The sequence below is a fragment of the Azolla caroliniana genome, unplaced genomic scaffold (assembly GCF_043228905.1).
Source record: "Azolla caroliniana isolate FFs.n. ecotype wild unplaced genomic scaffold, voAzoCaro1.0.p SCAF_6, whole genome shotgun sequence".
NCBI classification, from domain to species: Eukaryota; Viridiplantae; Streptophyta; class Polypodiopsida; order Salviniales; family Salviniaceae; genus Azolla; species Azolla caroliniana.
In genome coordinates this window covers 22,588,640-22,610,754 of record NW_028230441.1, presented here as the reverse complement: position 1 = coordinate 22,610,754, position 22,115 = coordinate 22,588,640, and the positions used below count along the sequence as shown (strand labels likewise).

Sequence of the window (22,115 nt, the reverse complement as noted above, 5' to 3'; positions counted from 1 at the left end):
TCAAATGAAGTTTTTGCAAGATATTAACCGATTGATTATCAGTGGTTTCCCTCCTTCCTTACTACTCTTTCCACTTGAAATCTGTAATTAGATTTCATGGAGAAACTAAAAGTTTAAAACAAAAAAAATACGAAAGAGAATACAATATTTTTCACATTTCCATTCATAAAACTCTGTTTTTAGTGATTGATTTTTGATTGGTTCTGAGTTTCCTCGGAATGAATTTTGGAATCTCCTAGGTTTTGTTCTATCAATTAGCATGTTAAAATATGTGAATGAATGTTTTCCGATCAACTGTGTTGTCAATTGTATTTTGGGATGATTATTAATTGTGTAATTCTGTGCTGAAATTGGATATACAGGTTTTAGCCTATGTGATATTATTGATGATTGCTAAGTTAATTGGCAATGAAAATAAAATCTTGGGCCCTGAGGTGTTTCCCCCACTTTTTACGTAATTTACAGAAAGTCTGTAATATCGATGATGCCGCCACTTCTTAGGGCAAAATTTCTAAGGTGGGATTGAGAAGTTTTCGCCGGCATTCTCGCCGGCATTGAATCTTTAGCGCAAAATGTTTTTGAAGATTTCGATTCTGGTTCATGTTAAAATAGAAAGAATTAGTAGATTAAATCTTTTTGTTACACATTGTGTTTTTTGTTTGTTTAAGATTAGATTAAATCTTTTATATCGCACAGCAGCATTGAATGCGAAATTGAATGAATGGAATATTAGGATATTCCAGGAAAATATAAATCTAATGACATTATTATTCCATGGAGAAAATTGTCCGTATGTATATAATGTGGTCTTGTCTCATTAACAATCCTCATGAAATATATCGAAATGGAAATGTTAAAATGGAAATCGATCGATTGTCGTTAGTGAATCAGAACCTCACAGAAGGCGCAGAGAAATTTGATTATATTTCTAATGGCAGACATACCTTATAATCATCACCAAGAATTGAATGGAATTGAAAAGGCCTGTAATATACTACTACTATATATATAAATTTGTATGCATAATAAAGTTATAGAAATTTATTCATATAAAGTTATGGAAAATCTCAGGCAGCATTTGTGGATAGTATACATATGTACATTGGATTATTCCCGAAACCATGTTTTTCTTTGCATTTAATTGCATCCCTTTTGTGACTGTTCTGCCATGGCATTTAATTTGTGGTGTACAGTTAGCTCTGTGTATATATAAACTACTAATTGGATTTCTGTTCGTTTGAAGGAAAAGCAGTTAAAAATCCAAATCGTACATATACCAAACAAAAAAAACCCTAAAGTGTAGTATCATCAAAAACTCAAATGTATCAGAACCCAAACAATCAAATTTGCCTAGAAATAGCATTCACCAATTTAAACAAAAAAAAAACTCATTAACTAATTAGAGTGGGTCTGAATTAACTTCTGGGGAATATTATCCTTCAAATCCAAATCTAGATTTGAGCTGTTGTTCGGCTATGTTTATATTTTACTATGATGTATTTATAGTTAGTTGAGAGTATTTATTGATTGATGGATGGATTATTATTAGATTGGTCCACTTTTTTTTATAACTAATCTCAAATCAAATATTATTACTATAACTAGCCCACTGAGATTGAGCCAACGTAATCTTTACAGATTGGTCCAGAAAATTTATCTGATTGTGATAGTTGGATAGGGCCTAACTAAGTCTATAATTGTAGAGGTAACGAAGTTCTATAGATGTATTATATAGATCGAAAATACTTTGGAAAATTAAATATTTGGACTTTAAATATGTAACTGAATTTCTTTTTTATATATTCTCAGACTTGCCATCAATGAATTCTTAGTCAGCTAGAAGAATCTAGTTAAAGGGTACTGCTCATTAACCCCATCACATTAAATTTCCCTGAGTGATCCGGAGAAGAGTACATTCGGATGAAGAGGATGATTTGTAGGTAAATTTATCACGGAATTAGAAGTCAATTGGTAATCAGTTGGAGCATTCAGACTGAAATTGATGCAATTAGTTGCGGTATATTAAGTTAAATGACTGCCGAAATCAGTGGAAAATGTAAGGGATGTCGTAATCATAGCTTAAGTGATGAATTCCCACCCAAATCAGCGACTAATTACGGTTTCCGAGTACTTGGGTTATGGACTTAATTATGTAAAATGAGGGTGTATTCTATTGATTCAAGAGTGAATTGCTGATCAATTTCGCATTCTTAAAAAGTATGATTAAAAATTATTGATCCGATCAAGTAGTGGATAGGGAATAGGAATAAAAATTTAATCTTAATTTTGTGTTTAATTTAATAACTGTTGCCATCAATACAATGAAAATTCTCTCTGTAGAACCGAATGTCGGAGCTGATTCCTGTATTATTATCTTTTTCTGCGAGTAATGAGTGAAATGGACGAAACAATTCTTCGTATATATATATATATATACATTATACATATATAAGAATTGATTGATTTAATCCATTCATTTACTGCAATCGATCATGACGGATTATGTGTTTTGTAATATAATTTATGGAATTCAGAGATTATTATAAAAGAAGCGGAGAAGAACAGTGAGCAGAAAAACGAAATCGGCGAAAAACATAAATTTAAGTTTTTGTTTTTAAGAAATCGATGATGAGCAGGGAGCAGCAGGAGGGAAGGAATCAGATGTAAATGTGGAGTAAAAATGATGGAGTTTTTCAGACGATTAAAACTGGGGTAATCAATTCAGTCATTAATTAGTCCAAGGGAGGGGGGATTGAATTGAATTGAATGAAGGAATTAAACGCTTATATATATGTATATATATATAGGTTTGATGCAGTCATTAGTATGGAAAAGGAATACACAGAAAGAAAAAGAGAATTAAAGAATCGCACATACAAATTTCCTTCGATAGCGGAGAGAATTTAATTGGGAGTTTTAATTCCTCTGCATCATTTAATGACAGGACAACAAAAGGAACTTGTAATTTGTGTCCAAAATGCATTACAATTAGCATACACAAATACATACACAGACAAATATACAGATTCAGACACATGTATATACAGATACATACAATTTATACATACATTTATACATACATTTAGAGTACATATACATATACATGCGCATGTATGTATGTATGTATCAATTCAATGTTTTCTCTGGCTCGTCCTTGCAGAGAAAAAGATTGATGAGAGAATAAACATCATCAGGCATCAATAATGGTGGGCGAATTTTAATGACAAAGTTAATATGAGAGAGAGAGAGAGAAGCAGAGCAGTTCTAATCGAATGATGGCATGCACACATACTCACTCTCTTATACCATCCAATTCCAATTCAAAATTCTGTTTCAATCCCAATTCAAATGGAAATGATGGTCCGATTGGATTGAACTGATTCCTGTATTTAATTTTTTTTATGTTATTTTTCTTTTGTCTGTCTGTCTCCTTCCCCTAGGCCCTCCAATTCTCAAGGCGCTTGCTCCCATCACTCATTTGAACAATTGGAATCTAATTCAACTCAAGTATAATGCTGTTCTGCATTGGATTGAGCTGAATTGAACTTAATTGGATTGGATTGAGCTGAATTGCATTGGATTGAGCTGAATTGAACTTAATTGAATCGGATTGGATTGACCTGAATTGAACTTAATTGAATTGGATTGGATTGGATTAGAGAAGAAACACAAAATTGTAGTCCATATATGTGAGGGTAGATTTGTATTGAGTTTTGAGGATTGAAGTTGGTTTGGATTCATTGTTTAGGAGTGAAATCATTTCATGTCTATGAAGAACCAACCCATCCCATTCCATCCTCTAAAAGTAGAGATAGTGGTCAATGAAGTACATATAGATTCTTCACTTTCTCTATGGTACCCACCCAACTTTTTTCAACATGACTTGACAAGTGATTTCATGGTCGAGATTTGGGTTTTTCGATTGTTCCAAGGTTTCAATAAAAAAGAACAACACATTGTATTGTGGGGAATGTTTTTTGTCCGAGTTTTTTTTGCATTCCAAAATGAAGCTACTTTCCCATTAGTTAGGAAGGATTATTACATAGAGAGTCTACAAGGAGACTTATACACACATCGGGGGGAGTCTTCCTCCGATCAAGTAAAAGAAGATGAGCCTACTTACAATGCCTTGCGGCCTAACTTAATGTAAGAAGCTACCTATATCCAAGGCGATGCCCTTCAATGTTGCCTAGTACGAGTTGGCTCTTGGGGCCTACAACAAAGAGAGGGTGGCAGGTGAATAGGAAACATGATTTATATACTATGAATATCGTTGTTTAAAGCTAGTGTCCAAAACCTAGTCGATGAAGTTAAAGCTTCTCCCAAATGACTAGTTATGTTGTGGTCAAGACTTGAGACAAATCATATAGAAAAATCCCAATAACTTAATCACAATAACTATTTGCCATATCTCTACATTTTGAAACATTCGAACTACCAATGAAATACTAACTCGAAACATATGCCATAAGACCTGGACCACAAGTTAGAAAAACGTATCCACAATATCAGTAACGTAATTGTGATGCATGGAAAACACTTGCATTCAATGTATCAAGTTTCATTACAGAGATTCCCATCTTTTTAATTCTATTATCTTATCTGAGCTTTGACGAAGTCACGATAACATCCAAGCCTTTCCAATTGAATCCTACATATTTGCGTTGACCTGACATGATCATTGCATCCACTTCCCATCTTCATGACCGAGGAATCTCTTGGCCTTTGTTGTTTCCTGACCACCCCAAGCTTGTGCATTTGTTAAGTTATTAAAACTCAACTACATACTTTCTTTGTGAACACACTTGATTGAAAATTATGAGTGAAAGTTCAGCTTTGTCATCCATATAATAAGAAATACTTTTTACATAGTGTATAGTGAATATTTTATGATATCTTATTCACTCTCTCATCTTGATAAACTAGTTGAGGTTAAGTTTCTATCGGAATCAAGCCACCCTAATGAATTCAATATCCATTCATATCGAGGTAGATATATATGTGATTGATAGGCTTATCATTTCATAATCATCCCAGAAATTTATCATGATACTATTGTTTTTGTAAGCTTGTTGTGTGTTTTCTCTCTCTAATTATTTTGAGTACATATATTCTTAAATACATCTATCCCATGGGTGTCATATTGTTCAAAATTGACACCAATAGCCCAAACTGCAAATTATGAAAAGTAATCCCAACAAATACATAAGCACATGGAGTTCTTGAACAGATTTAGAGGACGATCATTTGTGCCATAGGCCAAGAGCTTGATTCACTTGTTAAACCAGTCTGGATGTGTTGTTCAATGGTTCCTTCGAATAACATGTCACAATATTGACAAGGTTAACGCAGTGTGGACGTGGGGACTTGGTTGTTCAATGGTTCCTTCGAAGTAGTTTGGGCATTGTATTGACAAGGTGAAATAAGGGAGAGTTAGGGAGAAAAGAGAGACATAACAATATTTTCTTATCAACGTCAGAGCAAAAATTGTTCTAAAACTATATGATATTGGTTTCTAAGTACCTAGGTAACTTAAGGATACAATAATTATACAATGCTCTTACTCTATCGGGGTCTTAATTGGACATATAACACGTAGGATACTCATGAGACAAAATCAATGAAGTGTTTGATAGACCCCATAAGTTCCTTCAAATGCCATCAAGTTCCTTGATATGCCATTAAGAGCCTTGTCACGTCTAAGTTTGTGCACAACCATCGATCTTCTCTTGTCGTCTATCCTATTGCAATCAATTAGGTTCTTTGGGTCTCCTCTTTGTACTCATTCTCTAAATTGTTGGCATCTGCATTCCTTGATTGGCTCTTGACTTGGCTATTGGCAAGGGTTGGTTGGTTGCCAACATAAGTAACCATCGACTCGTAGCTATGGACCATCGACTACCACTTGGCTTGAATATTGTTATTACTCGACTCGATTATCGGCTTGATTAGTAGTGACCACACATTTATTTACTTAATGCATCTGCATGTTTATGAAGAGAAGATCTAAGGGCATATAAGAGAGATTAAGAAAGAAAGATATATTAACGTCTTCTAAGGCCAAATTTGGCCCATGAGACAATTGGTTTACAACAAAAGAGTATTTATCTAGTCATCATAACTAAAATAAAATTAAGTAAAAAAATAGAACTTAAACTAAAAGAGTTCTAGTAGTGTACAATACGTAGTATACTCGAAAGTGACTATACACTAAGCCTAATTTTATTTCCACCCAAGCCTCTTGAAAAGAAGTGGGGGGTCAAAGGGTCTTGATGTGGGAGTGACCTGTGGTTCCAATGTAGAGAGTGCCCTAGCCATGGCTTCTAGGCGGTGTAGCTCACATTCCCTTATTTTCAATATTGCTTCCACATCACATGGAGTTGCTTTGAAACCCGGCACCCGAGGACGTCTGGTTCTTCTCTGGTTTTCTGCCTCATCAATGGAAAGGCCGAGTGGTGCAAGTGTGTCGGCATTCGTTGTCTCCTCCTGTTCCTGAAAAACTTCATTTGTTACATGTTCGTGATCATTAGCACCATTATTGTCAACATTTTGTAACTTATTCTCTATGTGTTGTTTTAGCTCTAGAATGTATTTGCCTAATTTCTTTATATCTAGAGTATCTAATAGTTTGGGGAGGGTGGGAGACGAACCAAGTATGTCTTGGTATTTTGCCCTTATCTCAGCATAGGTTGGACACTTGCATGTAAAGTGGTACTCATCCTCTATCTCTATGTGACATAACCTACATATCCTTTCCTCCCTAGGGACTCCACTAGTACGACCATTCTCAATCTCAAGTTGGTGAGATGATATTCTAAGTTGTCTAATGGCAACCCTTAGTGCATGTGGTAAGAATACATCTAGATATTTTGACCGTGTGATAAAACCTAACTTAGAGAAGTGCATGAAGTGTGTCTTATAGTACAACATTTTAGATGGGAGTGGCTCTAGTGGGGTGATCCATTTACACCGAGTGTAAATTTGCCATATTTCTTGGCGTATTACTTTATTGTGGTCCTCATGAGAGATTAAAGTGTTATCACTCGTGTGGTTGTACCAAAGGGGAGGTAGGTTATTAATGTCTAGACCATTCGCAAGAAGCGAACTCACCATCATGCCATACCATGAGCTAGTATAGCCGAACTCATACAATGATCGAGAGGCCTTAAAGGCTTGATGAGATATTCTATCATGTGGTTGGCTATGTATCCTGTGAATGAAGACTACAAGTTGAAAAAGTGCCTCTACTAACATTGGGGGTAACGTGAACTCAGCCCTAATAATGTCATGTGGTACAGTCGATTTGCTTCGGAGTTGGCGTGATAGCATCATCACCAATGGTCTCTCTAATTGCGTCCACATGAAAGATGGGAATCCTGGAGCCCAAACCGCTGATGCATACATGAGGGAGGGGGTCACTAATGAGTCAAAGAGCCACCCTTTAGTCCGTGGCTCTTGAAAGTGTGCTTGGTGGCATTGTCTCTCTAGGAGTGAGAGGGATGCATGTCCTCTCGTGAGTCTATCCTTCGCTGCCTGTGTCATCGAAAATTTACCTGAGCAGGCGAGGGGCATTCTGGGGAGATTAAGAGAAAACTCAGGGGCATTCCACAGGAGATTAAGCAAAAGCTTCTCGTGATTTTAGGGTTTCTCGCAGAGTGACAGGAAACAAGGAAGCCATGGCAAGGTCGAGGCGCTCGTTCAAGAAATCGAAACCTGCAGTGAAAGTAGGGTTGCCACGGAAGAAGGCCTTCAAACCCAAACCTTCAACTTCGCTGCCTTCAAAAGCAGTCATCGCTGGGTAAGCATTCCTTCTTCCTACTTTCATATGCTGCTGTAGTTACAGAACAGAATAATATAGCAGAGGGATTGTGCATACATTTTAGGATTGACTGCAACAGGAAGGTAGAGAAGGGAAACAGGTCAATGTAGAATATCATATGATAGACCAGAACCGAATAGAATCGGACAGAACAACAAACCAAATAGCAAAATGTTATATAATCGAAAGAACTATCATTGTCCGGTTTTTGCTTTTGTTTGGTTTTTCTGTCTTAGTACAGAACATCATAGATAACAGAGTAGGTGATGGGATGTACTATATTTGTTCATGCTTTGTTTTTTAAGCATAAGAATAGAACAGAACAACAAAGAATAGTATGCAATGGCTTAGCTTATAGAATCAATAGCATATTAAAAATTGAAAGAGAAGTCTTTATATATAATTTTATTTCGTTTTGTTTATTGATCATTTAGCGTTAAATGGGATGAGCATGCAAGCGTTTTGCGGAATTACAAATCATTAGGGATCATGAATAATCCTAACTTCTTGGGTGCTCGATCGAGTACAAGGGAAACAGTAATCTCAAAGAGTTTGCAAATTCCTAATGGAGCTCAAGATATGATTGATGATGATGGTAGCGATGTCGAAAGTGATGGTAGTTATTTATTTATATATCATTCTCTAATTTTTGTTTGTTTAAAATTTGAGATGTATGTATGTCATTCTTTAAATTGGGTAAAATCATCTAATAATTTGTTATCATTATGTGTGTATATTCATATTGTTTAATTTTGTTTACAATCATCTCACTGCATTAACATTATACCATGTATATCTCATCTGCTGAAGTTCTTTTTCAATGTATATGTGTCCTGTCCTAATGTTATCTTTCTTCTCTTTTGGGGTTAAATGCATCTAATTGAATGTACCTTATGGTATATATATGATCATTCCCTTGAAGATCATGTTTTATTATTCTTAATATCATCTAAAGTTCCTTAAAGTTCCTTTCATTTAGGACTTAAGACTGTCTGAAGTGAACGTGTCTTATGTTCTGTGATGCTCATGTGTGAATAGATGAATCATGCGTTTCATATTATATTTATATGTATGGATTGACATAATTGTTTTTCACTGATGTTTTGAATAAAGATGCAATGGACAGAATAGATCATGCAATTTCTTTATCAACATTGTTTCTGTTGCTGGGGATTCTTAGCTATTAGTTCTTTATTCATTTATGTTTTCTATTGTAGATTTGAAATCTGCCCTAGGGAAGAAAAGACGAGATGGTGATCATGCTCCTATACAACGACTCACAAAGATGCAAAGAGTTTACATGAGCCGATTAATATCCAAGCACGGTGAAGATTACCAGGTAAAGACTCAAATGAGATTCTGGCTGTAATTTTCAGCCAAAACTGGAGTATAATGTCCTTTTCCCACTAAATAGTTTGGAATGTTTTTTCTGATGAAATCAATTCGATTGTTTTCAGCTGATTAATAGAGTCAGTATTTTTTTGTATGATAAATTGGCGTCGAAAGAATTTCTCATGAATTGATGTAACCGTATTTGTTGCTGAGTAAATATTGGTGTTTTTGTAGATAGAACTAGATTATTGTTTAATAATAGGGAAGGGTTATTTTGTTTGTGATGTAGGCAATGTCAAGGGACTTGAAGTTGAATAAAATGCAACAGACACCGGCAGCATTAGAGAAGCTTTGCAAGCGCTTTTGTGCATACGAGAAACTATCAGCGTATCAAGATACCGAATGAAAAGTTAGAAAATATTTTCATGATTGAATGTGAACCAACTAAACATACATTACACATTCATTACTTATGCAATGGAATTTATATCAAAGAGCCATTGTTTTTGAAGTTGGTGTAAGTTGTGTTGCAGGAAGCCCTTTCTTTTGTTTCCATCATTTAAAAGTACTCTTGATTCATATGGTCAGTGATCTAATAACGTGGGGAGAATTAATGTGAATTTAACTTGAATTTGTACAATTACAAATCAATGCCAGTCTTTATTCTCAATTGTATTCCATACTTTAATAGGTTCCAATAAGAATTAGATCTTAATTTTAGAGTAATGATCCATGCGTGTATGATATTTAAAAACATGGAACTACAGGATGTGGTTTAAGGAAAACTCCAAAATTTTATATTTTCATCGATTTGGCAAATAGCCGATGTATTCTTAGAGCACAAGATGTGTGGATGTCAAATCCTGATAGATATGATACGATTGAGTATATTTGATCGGACCCAATAAAATAAATGGCTTTGGACTGACTCAATGTGGACAATAGTGTTCCAAAGCTATAGCCAGATGATTGTTCTACAAGAAATGGGCACCTAAAGAAGCTCTTTCTTGGGCCTATCATGGTCAGGCAATGGCTATGTTAATTGTTAGTCCGTAAAACATGGTGTTAATGGTTTTGGTACTTCGTTTAGAGAGCAATGGAGCACATGTTAATTGACGAAGGATAACTCATCATTGACTTGGGCTATCCAAATCCACATGCATTGTGGGTTCTCTATATAGACGCATAGTCCATTGTTGAGTCTAAATGAACTCGCTCGGCTTATCAAAACCGTATGAAGCTATTTTGCGTAAGGGATTCTTTTCATTAGTAATAAAGAGGACTCAATGACAAAATATGGAAGCGTGGGAAAATTTTACCCCACTTCGCATGTAAGGAAGATTTTACATTTCATAAGACGATGGACAAGTAGGGAAATAAAGAAAATTGCAGAGGAGGGAGGGGTATGTTAGAGATTTTCGTAAAGTATGGAAATGTATACAATAGAATTGATAGGAATAATGCAATATAACTTTTGGATGGATAGATAGATCGATAGATATGTGAGAGGAAGGAAAGCATTCCAAGGAGGGAAGGAAGGAACAGGGGCCATGGCAATTGTGATGAGCTCAATTCCTCTTCTTCCCTGCAGAACAACAATTCTGCAACCCAAGAGCTTATCTCACTCCATCACATCATCACCTCTACACTTGAAAGACCTCAAGAGCTCAAATCCATGCAGGCTCAGGAATTTCGGAATCACAAGGATAGAGGCGAAGAAATCGAAATCCGATACCAACATTGGTGAATTGGACAAGAGCAGTGGTACCGCGGAAGATGTGGGCACGGTCGGCGTGGCCGCCATAGTGTCCGGCCTAGTGGCCAACCCGGTCATCGCATGGTCCCTTTTCACACTGAAGACGACCGGGTGCGGCCTCCCGCCTGGACCCGGGGGCGCGCTCGGTGCACTAGAAGGCATTAGCTACCTCGCCATTGTCGCCATCATTGGCTGGTCCATCTATACCAAGTCTAAGACCGGATCGGGCCTCCCCCCTGGTCCCTTTGGGTTACTAGGCGCTGTCGAGGGCCTTTCGTACTTGTCCATCCTCGCCATCGCCATCGTTTTCGGGCTTCAGTATCTAGACTACGGTTACATACCGAGCGCCACTCCCGACGAACGATGCTTCGGTTGACCCTTAACCATAAACCCTAAGCCCTAAATCCTAAACCCTATCGGCCTTTACTACCATTATTAAAGGTACTCTTAAGCATGCTTGAAATGATGTCGTGGTTTTCTTGGCTTGCTTTTGATTCTTATGATGTCTCATTTGTGTTGTTTCGGCTATTGGTAGATTAACTTTGGTGCCATTGTGGAGTTTTTTGGAAAATCCATGGTTGCTTTGGTCGAGTCTGGTTGATTCTTAGTATTGAAAAGGGTATCACATTCACATATTTAAAACTTTGTCTTTGCATTTTGAACTTGCTTCCAACCATTGCTCCTCTATCTATCCCCTTCACCTTTATTGGTTAGAGAGGCCATGCTCCTCTTGAAATATATAGACATAACTTACAAAGATAGATGGTATTCGATCCTTGTCCATATGTAGCCTTTGTCCGTATTTGTCATTGAGCATGCTTGTACCAAGTGATATGTCCTACTTTGTTTACAAACATGCATGGTGTATTTGATCCTCATCTATCCATAGCCTTTGTTCTCGATGTCATTGGTATGCTTGCATCTAGATGTAAGCCTACTTAATTTACAAATATGCTGTCTTTTGCTGATTTTACTAGTGAAGTGCTATTTCGAAGTACTTGCTTCTTGTATAAAGTTGCAAATTTTACGAATTCGTGGTTGGTCCTGCTTCTATTTTCTGTCTTGGCTACATATTCATGAGTAATGTTGTCTTTGATTCGAATATGATACTCATAGACAACTTTATGTATATATGGTTACACTTTCACGTGTGTCGAGAATACATGACATTGAGGAGACTAAAATTGTTATTGTCATGTGATCCTTTTTTCTTTAACCTCCTACAAACAACCATGGGATGAAATGCTTTAGTATTCAATCTTTGTATAGGAAAGTTCGTGCTGTTACTGTCAAAATGCAGGTAAGCAAAGAACTCAGAAAAAGGATCTTCCCTTGAAGATGTATTAGGAAAGATGTTTTCTTCTTCTTTTATTTAGAGTATGAGTGAATTCAACATGCATATAACTTATATCATGTAATGTATTTATGGGACTTCCGATGAATTAAAACTTGATCAATACATATGTGGGCAATACCTTCATTCACTAGATGTTTGTGGATCTAGCTTGTACATGGTCTTCATCTAGGCATGCAAAAAACAAAATTCACAATTCTCTAAAATGATTTTGTGAACCTTTGTATTGAAGATTTGAATGTCAACCCCTTATTTGAGGTGTTGGGAGTAATTTGGATAATTGGTAATTATCACATTGTTAGTCATTATTGTTAATAAGTCAACCAAACTATAGAAGTAGTGTCTCCTTAGTAGATGGATCTTAGTAGATAGAGATCCAATGTTCATGCCATGTAATTAATAAGAATTTGTGGTGGGTGTTTGATTTGGATTTTCTTTGAACATGGGGTGAGCAAGATCAAGGATGTTATACTTGGTAAGTGGGGTGTGTTTGGGGCGAAGGGTGGATGTGAAGTATTTGCCATCCATGACACAAGTTATGAAAACATCACCAACAATGTACATGAAGCTCAAGAAGACACTAGGAAATGGGGGATAGAGTAAATCTCACTAGAAAGCTTGTAGCCAAATGGCCACCATAGTGAGAAAAGGAGCCCAATGACTTTTAGAGCTCTTTTTCCTACTTAGGTCTCTCTCTTTTCACTTTGTGTAATAGATGGTAAGCATGGGACATCAATGGTATATTGGCTATGTCTTGAACATAACTCGAGGGTGGTTAGGAGGATCACGTTCTTCTATCCAATCTATTCACCTTTCTTTTACTTTTATTTGCTATATTGATTCACAATATATTCTTAACAATTTCAACTTCCTAATATATATTTTGATTCCATGTCTACCATCAAACATACATGAAAGATATTCCAATTATGATGTAATCCCCAATAATGTAAGAATGGGAATATGATCTCCATCTCATCATTTGGATCATTCTGAACATCTTGATTAAAGAACCATTAGTAGTCCTCAAATCTTTGATAAATACTTGCAAATGGTATGAGCAATAGGGCATTGAATAAACTTGTGAGTTCTTTCTTCTAATGGAATCGTACAAAAAAAACATGTGCAAGATCCCAATCCTCTCCTACTTGAATCAGAACCTAATGCATCACTCTCCAAATAAATACCTTCTCACGAAATGGGATTTGGGAATGCCAACTATGTTGGAACACTTTCTACCACCTTGAATGTAGCTTACGTACATTGCACTCCATCTTTCCTTTATCTGAGAGCCAATATAACCCCCCCCCTAGTGTTGACTAGAAAAACAAGCAATTCCATCTATAATGAATTACATTATTGTTTACTAGATGATGATGCCCATTCAAAATATGACAAAGCTTCTTGCTAAGATTTTACAAACTGTTGAGCTCATCTAAAATGTGAAAATTTAAGAGAAATACTTCCACTAACCAATTGCCACCATGATGCTTGAATCGTTGTCCTTCCCTTAACCAATCCATCTATCTCCATAAAATATTGCATCATACAAACCCATGGTTGATCTTGTCATCACATATCTCTAGGTAATGAAAACCATCTAGTCATCAAATGCATATCCAAATTCAAAATAATAGCACCACCTAGTCATTTGGGAGTAGCTACATGATCCCATGAAACCCATGCAATCCTCCTCTAGTACTTCTTCCACCTCAACATGAACCAAAGATGCTGCAACATTGCTTGTAATGCCTTCCTAGTCCCAGGAAGCAAAGACAAATAAAGGACTTACAAAATTATCACAACTTATGTATCGTTACCTCATTGCGTGATCTACGAATGGTTCGTATATTTCTGAATAGCTTGTTGCAAGTCACTTTCCCAACAAGTATATTTCATAAGACATTGCATCACTTTTGACCATACATGAAATGTCGATGATTGTCTTCCTATCCATAATGATTTCCTTCAACTTGTTACCAATCCATTCAATTAAGTGTGCGTTGGGCACATTGATTCCCAATGGATGTGCCACATGTCGAAATATTGAATCTTTCTTAATCACCTTGTCATCCCAAACTATTGATTTCAATTTCAGTACAAGAGATACGGCAGGACTTCCTCCAATTTATATGTAACCCTAAAGCTAATGCAAATATATTCCACACTTGCGTAGATTATGAACATATACCAAAACTTTGAATTCATGATAGAGATATGAACCCATGACCTCTTCATTAAAGATATGCAATTTACGAGGATAGATTATATTACACGTAATGTCTTTTTAACTTCCATTATCACAATGAGAATATGTATCTAATATTATGAGATGCCATCACCTCGCACATGCTAATGCATCATCATCAAGTGTCATGCTTGCATGAATGCTAAGTGGTGAGCATGCATGTGTCCAAACCACGCTATATATGCATGTGTTCGAGTATTCTTGTAACCCATGTTCCTATTGTATACATTGTCAATCTCAACTTCTTTTTATTTTATCACAATTAGCTTACCCTAGTGGTAAGTTATTACACTACTGACACTACATCTTTGGTCCAAATTCCTCATCTCTCTTATTCCATTCATATCTCTTATTTTACTAGATGTCAATGTAGAACGTAGGGGTTGAACCCATGAATTTCTAGTCTTGATTGGGCAACCTTACCAAGGGAACTACATCCATTTGAATCTCTCTCTCTCTCTCTCTTTGTTTGGTAAATGCATACAATCATATTAATTGTATTTGAAATCCACTAATTACAATACTTATTGTCTCCTCTACCTACCTATACTATCCTATGTAGGGACAGGGACGTCCTGTAAAACCACTAGAAAACCTAAATATACATTTGAGGAAATGATCCCCACATACTTTAACATCCAAAAATTCCACATAAGAAAACCTTTCAACTTCTTCATATAGGCTTTCGCCCCATGTCTATTGTCAAACATGAAAGCATTACACATATTCCAATTGTGTTGTCATCCCCGATATTGTAAAAATTAGAACGGTATCTCCATCTTGTCATTTGGGCCATTTTAAACATATTGTGAAAAAACCCATTGTTGAGGTCTCAAATAATAACAGGGTAAAACTTGCCAAAAGTTCGATAAGTGCTTCTAAATGATTGCTCGTTTCTTCTTGAATGTTGTATTGGCATGGAAAAGAGAAGTTAAGATCTCAATTCAATCGTTTATTTCAATTGGGGGTTGTACATTTGGGAGATGTGGTTGATATTGAATCTTCAAAGTTGTCGAAATTTGAGGTTTCCAAACAATGGTTATGTATTCCCACAAATTACAGATTTATTTGGGAGAAATTACAAGATATACCGTTATTGCATTGATCTTTGCCACTGAAAATAAATGTTGCACCTTGGGTGGATTGACGGATTTAGAATGGTATACGCATGTTACATGTCACTACAAATATATTGTATCATCATGCAATGACATCATTATCTAGGCTATCTCCTAATGCAGAAAAGGTGTGGAATATATGTACGTTGAATGCAAGGCGATGACGAATATTACAATGTAGTTGCCATTCTCATTTACTATTTCGTGCAAAGGTATTCATATGGAGAGTCATGATTGGTGGGCTCCCATTAGGTTCAGCCTTAAAGAGACAAGGACTAGGGCCAAACACTTGTTTCTTATGCACCATTCCGTTGGAGGATAGTACACAAAGGTTCATTAAATGTCCTATAGCGTGTCAATTTTGTAATGAATAACAAAATTCTTGATCACTTGATGGTGTATTGAGTGACAAGCTCAACATGGGCCGAATTGGCTAAAGAAGCCGAAAGTCGAATCACCTAGGCCCGGATTGATTAGGAACCGACAGGCCGTTAGGAGCCTATATTCCTATTTTAGTAAATAGGAATATTATAGACTAATAGTGTCAGTAGCTTATTCATGAGCATTGAAGTACTTGTTAGTACTTGTGTTAGCCCTATTGAAGGACTTGTTTAAAAGGTGCTCACTAAGCATATTTGTAAGGTACAAAGTGTTATTTTGAATATAGTTTTGTAGACTGCTCTCATTGTCTACATATTGTGTATTTCCATTCTCTATGTTTACCAAATTGTTGTTGTTGTCCAGCAGAGCTGGTTGTGCTATGTTTGTGTAAGCTTTCGCACACTATTCTTTCACATGGTATCAGAGCGTGAGGGTTGAATATCCTCTTCAGCTGACAAAGCGAACAAAACACAGAGACAAGCTCTCGTCTTCCGGACAAGTAGAGACAGGAACATGGACATAGGTATGGGCAGCTCGCTTCCGATGGAGAAGTTCGACAAAAGCAACTATGCATTTTGGTCGTACAAGATGCACCAATACCCGCTCAGACACGAGTACTGGAGCTATGTCGAAGGAGCAAATGAAGTACCACCATAGCCAACACATAGAGACTTCCCAGCTTGGGAGCAAGCAACAAGCTGAGTCTTGTACTACCTTGCCTTAGGTGTTGATGACCAAATGCTCGGGTACATAAAAGATGCGAAGTCGCCGAAGGATGCTTGGGGGAACCTAAAGAGGGTCGCCAACATCATAATAGCGCCAACATCATAATAGTGTGTTCAAGACACTGTCGTAGTGTAATTCGCGCACTACGTGAAATTTACATTTTGGTTCCTCCGGATGCGGCAAGGAGGACTCGATAAGGAAGACCCGGTAAGAAGAACCGGTGAGAACCGAATGAAGGAGGAACCGGAAAGGAGGACCCGGTAAGAAGAACTGGTGAGAACCGGATGAAGGAGGAACAGGCAAGGAGGACCCTGTAAGGAAGGCCGGTGAGAGTCTCTCACCGGATGGAGAGACATATTTGTAAATAAAAGAAAAGATTGTTACATGCATAGAGCAAAATTCAAACCTTGTACCTCCATGTTAATAATGTAAAGCCTTACCATTACACTAACATATCATTAGTGTTAAAAAAAGTGGACGTCTCACATAGAAAGGTAAGTGCACACTAGGATAAACTTTAGTTAGAAGAAAACGCATGATAAAAGAAAAAGCTACACATGCACATCTAGCATGCATGAACACTATAGTTGATAAAAACGCATCAAGTTAGAAAAAGCAAGATCACTTTAGAAAAAGCATGTTAGATAAAGCATATAGTCTATTGTTAGAGAAAAAGCATGGATTATTAAGACTCTCTCATCACTATATAAGGATGGGGAGCACAATGTAATAGGGGGTGGGAAATATTTGGAAATTGGATATATTTCTAAAAGACACCATTAATAAAATATATTAGTGGGATTCACGAAATAAACTATACTCGTGGGATTCACGAGATTTTTATATCCTTATCTTTCAATCTAAATTCATATTCTCACATAAATTTTGATTAATATAATACTTGTGGGATTCACAAGTTTCTATCTCTCATTTATATAATCTATTCATAATTAGACTCGTCTCAAATTCTTCCTCCTCCTAGTCCAAAACCCCAATAGTTCCCACCCGACTCACGCAACGATCTGGCGTCAAAAGGCACGACAATGCCGACGACAAAATCCGGTTATCAGCCACCGTAGTGCTGCTACGTAGCACATGTACGTGATTGAAGGAAGAAAAGCAAAAGAAGAGAAGACACTACAATCAACATGGACACACAAATGGGTAGCTCGCTCCCCAGTGAAAAGCTAGACCAGAGTAATTATTCATCTTGGGAGTACAAGATGACCCAATACCTTGTCGGCCAAGGGTATTGGAGCTACATCAACGACGCATAAGAAAATCGACCCGACTCAAAGAACGTCGACTATGCAACATGGGAGCAAGCGGCGAGTCGAGTCATGTATTGCTTGGCAGCATGTGTCCATGACCATATGCTTAGCCACATTCGAGACGCCAAGACGCCTAAAGAAGTGTGGGTGAACTTAAAGAAAATGTTCTCCGCCAACACAACCGCCCGAAAGCTTCAACTCTGACAAGAGTTGAACAACATTCGGCAAAAAGACATGTCTTTGTCAGACTACACCGCCAAGATCAAGAGCATTTGCGACTCGCTTAGCTCCATCAAAATAAACGTCGACACGGACGAGATGGTTCAAGTATGGTTGGGTGTCCTCGCACAACGATTCGACTCGTTGAGGACGGCAATCTTGATGAGGGAAAATCCTCCTTCGTTCTTCGAGCTTCAATCAATGCTAATGGTCGAAGAGAACCATGTCCAAACCAAAACCTAGACATCAGAAGGACAAATGTTCTTCTCGAGTTCGGATGGTGGCCGAGGACGAGGTTGAGGCGGTAGAAGAGGTCAATTCGACCCATCACACGAAGGGAACTCAAACCTTCGACAACAAGATGGAAGCCATCAAGGAACCTTCGGAAGAAAGGGGAGCTTCCATGCCGAAGAAGGTTGGGAAACGAGGCCTGCAACTTGCAACTATTGAGGAAAAATCGGCCACAGCGAGGAAGAGTGCCAAAAAAGAAGAAGTGAGTCGGCTTCGACAAGTCGAAAACTCACGAATTACACAACCAACTCCAAATACGACGACTACGATGGACTATTCATAATGAGGCATAGAGCGAACTCTATGACGGCCTTTGACTCCGCAAGCACCTCCAACTCGGAAGACGTGTGGTTCGTTGATTCCGGAGCCTCACATCACATGACATCCCACAGAGAGTGATTCAATGACTTGCGTACACCGGATCAACCCGGCTAAATAGAGACGGAGACGACACCACACATCCCATTCGGTACATTGGCAACGTTCCATTCGGCAACGATGACAAGAACAATTGCATCAAGAATGTCTTGCATGTGCCCACGATAACGAAGAATTTGGTCTCGGTAGGCCAAATCGTGGACCAAGGAATGGAAGTTCGCTTCAACAAAGAAGGATGCTTCATCGAGAAAGATGGATGACTGATAGCGAAGGGGCGGAGAAACGGCCGAATGTTCATCCTCGATTCGAACGAGGTAAAATCGGCAATGTACGCTAGAAGTCTCAAAACCGAGACAAGCATTGAGTTGTGGCACAAGAGAATCAGCCACATAAACCTCCAACGACTTCGAACTATGTAAACAAAGGAAATCGTCATCGGATTTCCAACATTCGAATTGAAACGAGTCGGCCGAGTATGCGAAGCGTGTCAACTCGGCAAACAACATCGACTCCCATTCCCAAAGGAGAGCTCCACAAGCAAAGGCCTCCTCGACGTCATACACTTGGATGTATGGGGACTACCTCAATCACCGACGATCGGCGGATGCCGATACTACGTAACCTTCATCGACGACTACTCGCGCTACGCGTGGATCTACCCGATGAAGAAGAAAAGTGAAGTGCTCTCCCACTTCCAAAAGCTCAAGGGCCAAGTCGAAAAAGAAACCAGTCGGCACATTTAATGCCTATGATTGGATGGAGGCAAGGAGTACTTCTCAGACGAATTCACCTCCTACCTCCAAACTGATGGCATTCGTAGAGAATTCTCATGCCGACACACACCCCAACAAAATGGAGTCGCCGAAAGGAAGAATCGGCAAATACTCGAGGTAGCGCATGCCATGATGCATGAGAAGCACATGCCGAACTTCTATTGGGCCGAAGCGGCCTCCACGGCTGTCTATCTCATGAACCGGTGCGCCACCAATGGAGTCCATGAACTAACTCCATACGAGCTCCTCGTTTGAAGGAAGCCAATCCTATCGCACCTCAAGGTGTTTGGTAGCATTGCGAATGTACGCATCCCGAATGAACAACGATAGAAGCCCGACACGAAGTCGGAGGAATGTACCCTCATAGGATACTCGTTCGAGAAGAAGGCATACAAGTGCTACAACCCTTCTACCCGAGCGGTTCGGGTAAGTCGAGATATAGTCTTCGACGAGTCCACATCCTGGCACCCACCAGAGACAACTTCGACTCCGACTCCGCTTGACCCGGAATCCGTCGAACAAGAGGTAGAAGATGGAGATTGCTTCGAACACATGTTCAAAGAAAGTCTGATTACGGCAAGGCCTAATGGGCCACAAGAGCCCCCACGCGACCCAAGCACGTCGCGGTCAAGTACGAACTTGGACAAAGGCAAAGGTAAGATGCCCAAATACGAAGTCGACCACCCCGACGACAATGATTCGGATGGATCGGCTCCCTCACTAGACAATGAGTTTGGTGTACCCATCATGCGTACACCCGGAGTAAAGAAGGCGCTCACATCGGCAAGCGAAAAACTTCGACGCTCTTCTAGAGAGAAGAATCTCGTCACTCGGCTCGGCTACAACGAGTATATGGCCCATCATTACACCTTCGCGATGAAGGTAGCGACCGAACAAGAGCTTGAGAGCTCTACAGAAGTGGCTTGTAACCCACGATGGGTGCAAGCAATCAGCCAATTTCGCACGACAAGCCTTCATCACAAGCTTGAGGGGGAGGAACCAAAATTGCCACAAAAACGTCAACGTCGAAAGAAACAATACCGGCCACCCAAACCCAAAGCCGATTCAACCGAATCGAAGAACCGAACGTCGAAAGCCAAACCGAACATCGGATGCCCCGTACTTGAGCTTGATGGGGCGTGTTGAGAGATCAAGCTCAACTTAGTTTAGTTAGTTAGTCAACTATGTAACTTTGTAGTTACCTAGATAGAATCTAGTTAGAAGTGTTGACTATAACGTCTTAAATAGGATTCTAGATCCTCCACTCCTAAGTACATTTAATATAGGACTTACACTTTTGTACCTATATTATACTCACACATGTGCACTCTTGCACATGAGATCTATATATACCTCATTGATGGTATTTTTGTATTTGATGATGATGATGATGATAATGCAGCTTAATGCTAATTTAATATACTTACTCATCCCCCATCTTGTGTTGTTCATAAGTGTATCTCTCTCTCTCTCTTCCTCTCACACACATATCATTTAATCTTCCGCGATGGGTCGATGCGATGAATGAGGAAATGGATGCGTTATGCAAAAATGAGACATGGGATCTCATCCCTCACACGCCGCACAAGAAAGCGATTGGTTGTCGATGGATTTACAAAGTCAAACACAATGTTGACGGCTCCGTAAATCACTTCAAAGCACGGCTCGTTGCAAAAGGATACGCGCAAACGCACGGCGTAGACTACGAAGAGACCTTTGCCCCGATGGCAAAGATGACCACTGTGCAGACCATAATTGCTCTTGCAGCAGCAAAAGGGTGGCACCTCCACTAGATGGACGTGAAAAACGCCCTCCTCCAAGGAGAACTAGAAGAGGAAGTATATATGATTCAACCACCTGGATTTGAATCGCGTAGTCATCCGCACGCCGTATGCCGCCTCAAGAAGCCACTATACGGCCTCAAACAAGCACCCCGTGTGTGGCACTCGAAGATTACGCAGTATCTTCATCAGATCAGATTTCGAATGTCAAAATCCAATACTTCCCTATATATCCGAAACAACAAGTCGGATAGCCCGATTGTCATCATCCTTTACGTGGATGATTTGATCATTGAAGGAAAGGATCTCGCCGAGATTAACAAAGTCAAATCACTTCTCTCCGGCAGATTCAAAATGAAAGACCTGCACGAGCTTCATTACTTCCTAGGCATTGAAGTAATTCGGACACCAATCGGAATAATGATCTCTCAACGGCACTACGTTCTCAACTTGCTCTACAAGTTCAAAATGACCGAATGCAAACCTGTGTCCACCCCTCTCGATCGTAATCTCAAGATGGATGTCGATTCCGGAACAACCGTGTGTGAGTCAACTGAATATCGTCAACTGATCGGTAGCTTAATCTATCTCACCATTACGCAACCTGATCTCAGTTATTCGGTCAACCTACTTAGCTAATTCATGCAGAATCCGCGAAACCTTCATCT

General features: G+C 38.7%; 2 protein-coding genes across 3 annotated transcripts; both read left to right on the top strand.

Annotated features, from left to right (window-relative positions):
* Positions 1-7,626: 7,626 nt before the first annotated feature.
* LOC147863384 (nucleolar protein 16-like) lies at positions 7,627-9,785 on the top strand. The gene is made up of 4 exons (XM_087320692.1): positions 7,627-7,798; positions 8,254-8,435; positions 9,037-9,158; positions 9,441-9,785. Exons 1-4 carry the CDS (start codon positions 7,677-7,679, stop codon positions 9,555-9,557), a joined length of 543 nt encoding a protein of 180 aa, XP_087176818.1. The 5' UTR covers positions 7,627-7,676; the 3' UTR covers positions 9,558-9,785.
* An 847-nt stretch (positions 9,786-10,632) lies between these two features.
* LOC147863383 (anti-muellerian hormone type-2 receptor) lies at positions 10,633-12,394 on the top strand. Of its 2 annotated transcripts, none has more exons than XM_087321859.1 (2): positions 10,633-11,348; positions 11,923-12,394. In XM_087321859.1, exon 1 carries the CDS (start codon positions 10,702-10,704, stop codon positions 11,281-11,283), a length of 582 nt encoding a protein of 193 aa, XP_087177985.1. In that variant the 5' UTR covers positions 10,633-10,701; the 3' UTR covers positions 11,284-11,348; positions 11,923-12,394. The 2 variants fall into 2 exon arrangements, with proteins under 2 accessions (XP_087177985.1, XP_087177984.1); XM_087321858.1 differs by having other exon boundaries at positions 11,443-12,394.
* The last annotated feature ends 9,721 nt before the right edge of the window (positions 12,395-22,115 follow it).

Excerpts from the sequence above, each read along its gene's own strand:
- LOC147863384 (XM_087320692.1), top strand. The coding sequence starts at position 7,677 with ATGGCAAGGTCGAGGCGCTCGTTCAAGAAATCGAAACCTGCAGTGAAA. Across the intron at positions 8,436-9,036 it reads TAGCGATGTCGAAAGTGATG|ATTTGAAATCTGCCCTAGGG; the intron begins GTAGTTATTTAT and ends TTTCTATTGTAG. Across the intron at positions 9,159-9,440 it reads AGCACGGTGAAGATTACCAG|GCAATGTCAAGGGACTTGAA; the intron begins GTAAAGACTCAA and ends TTTGTGATGTAG.
- LOC147863383 (XM_087321859.1), top strand. The coding sequence starts at position 10,702 with ATGGCAATTGTGATGAGCTCAATTCCTCTTCTTCCCTGCAGAACAACA.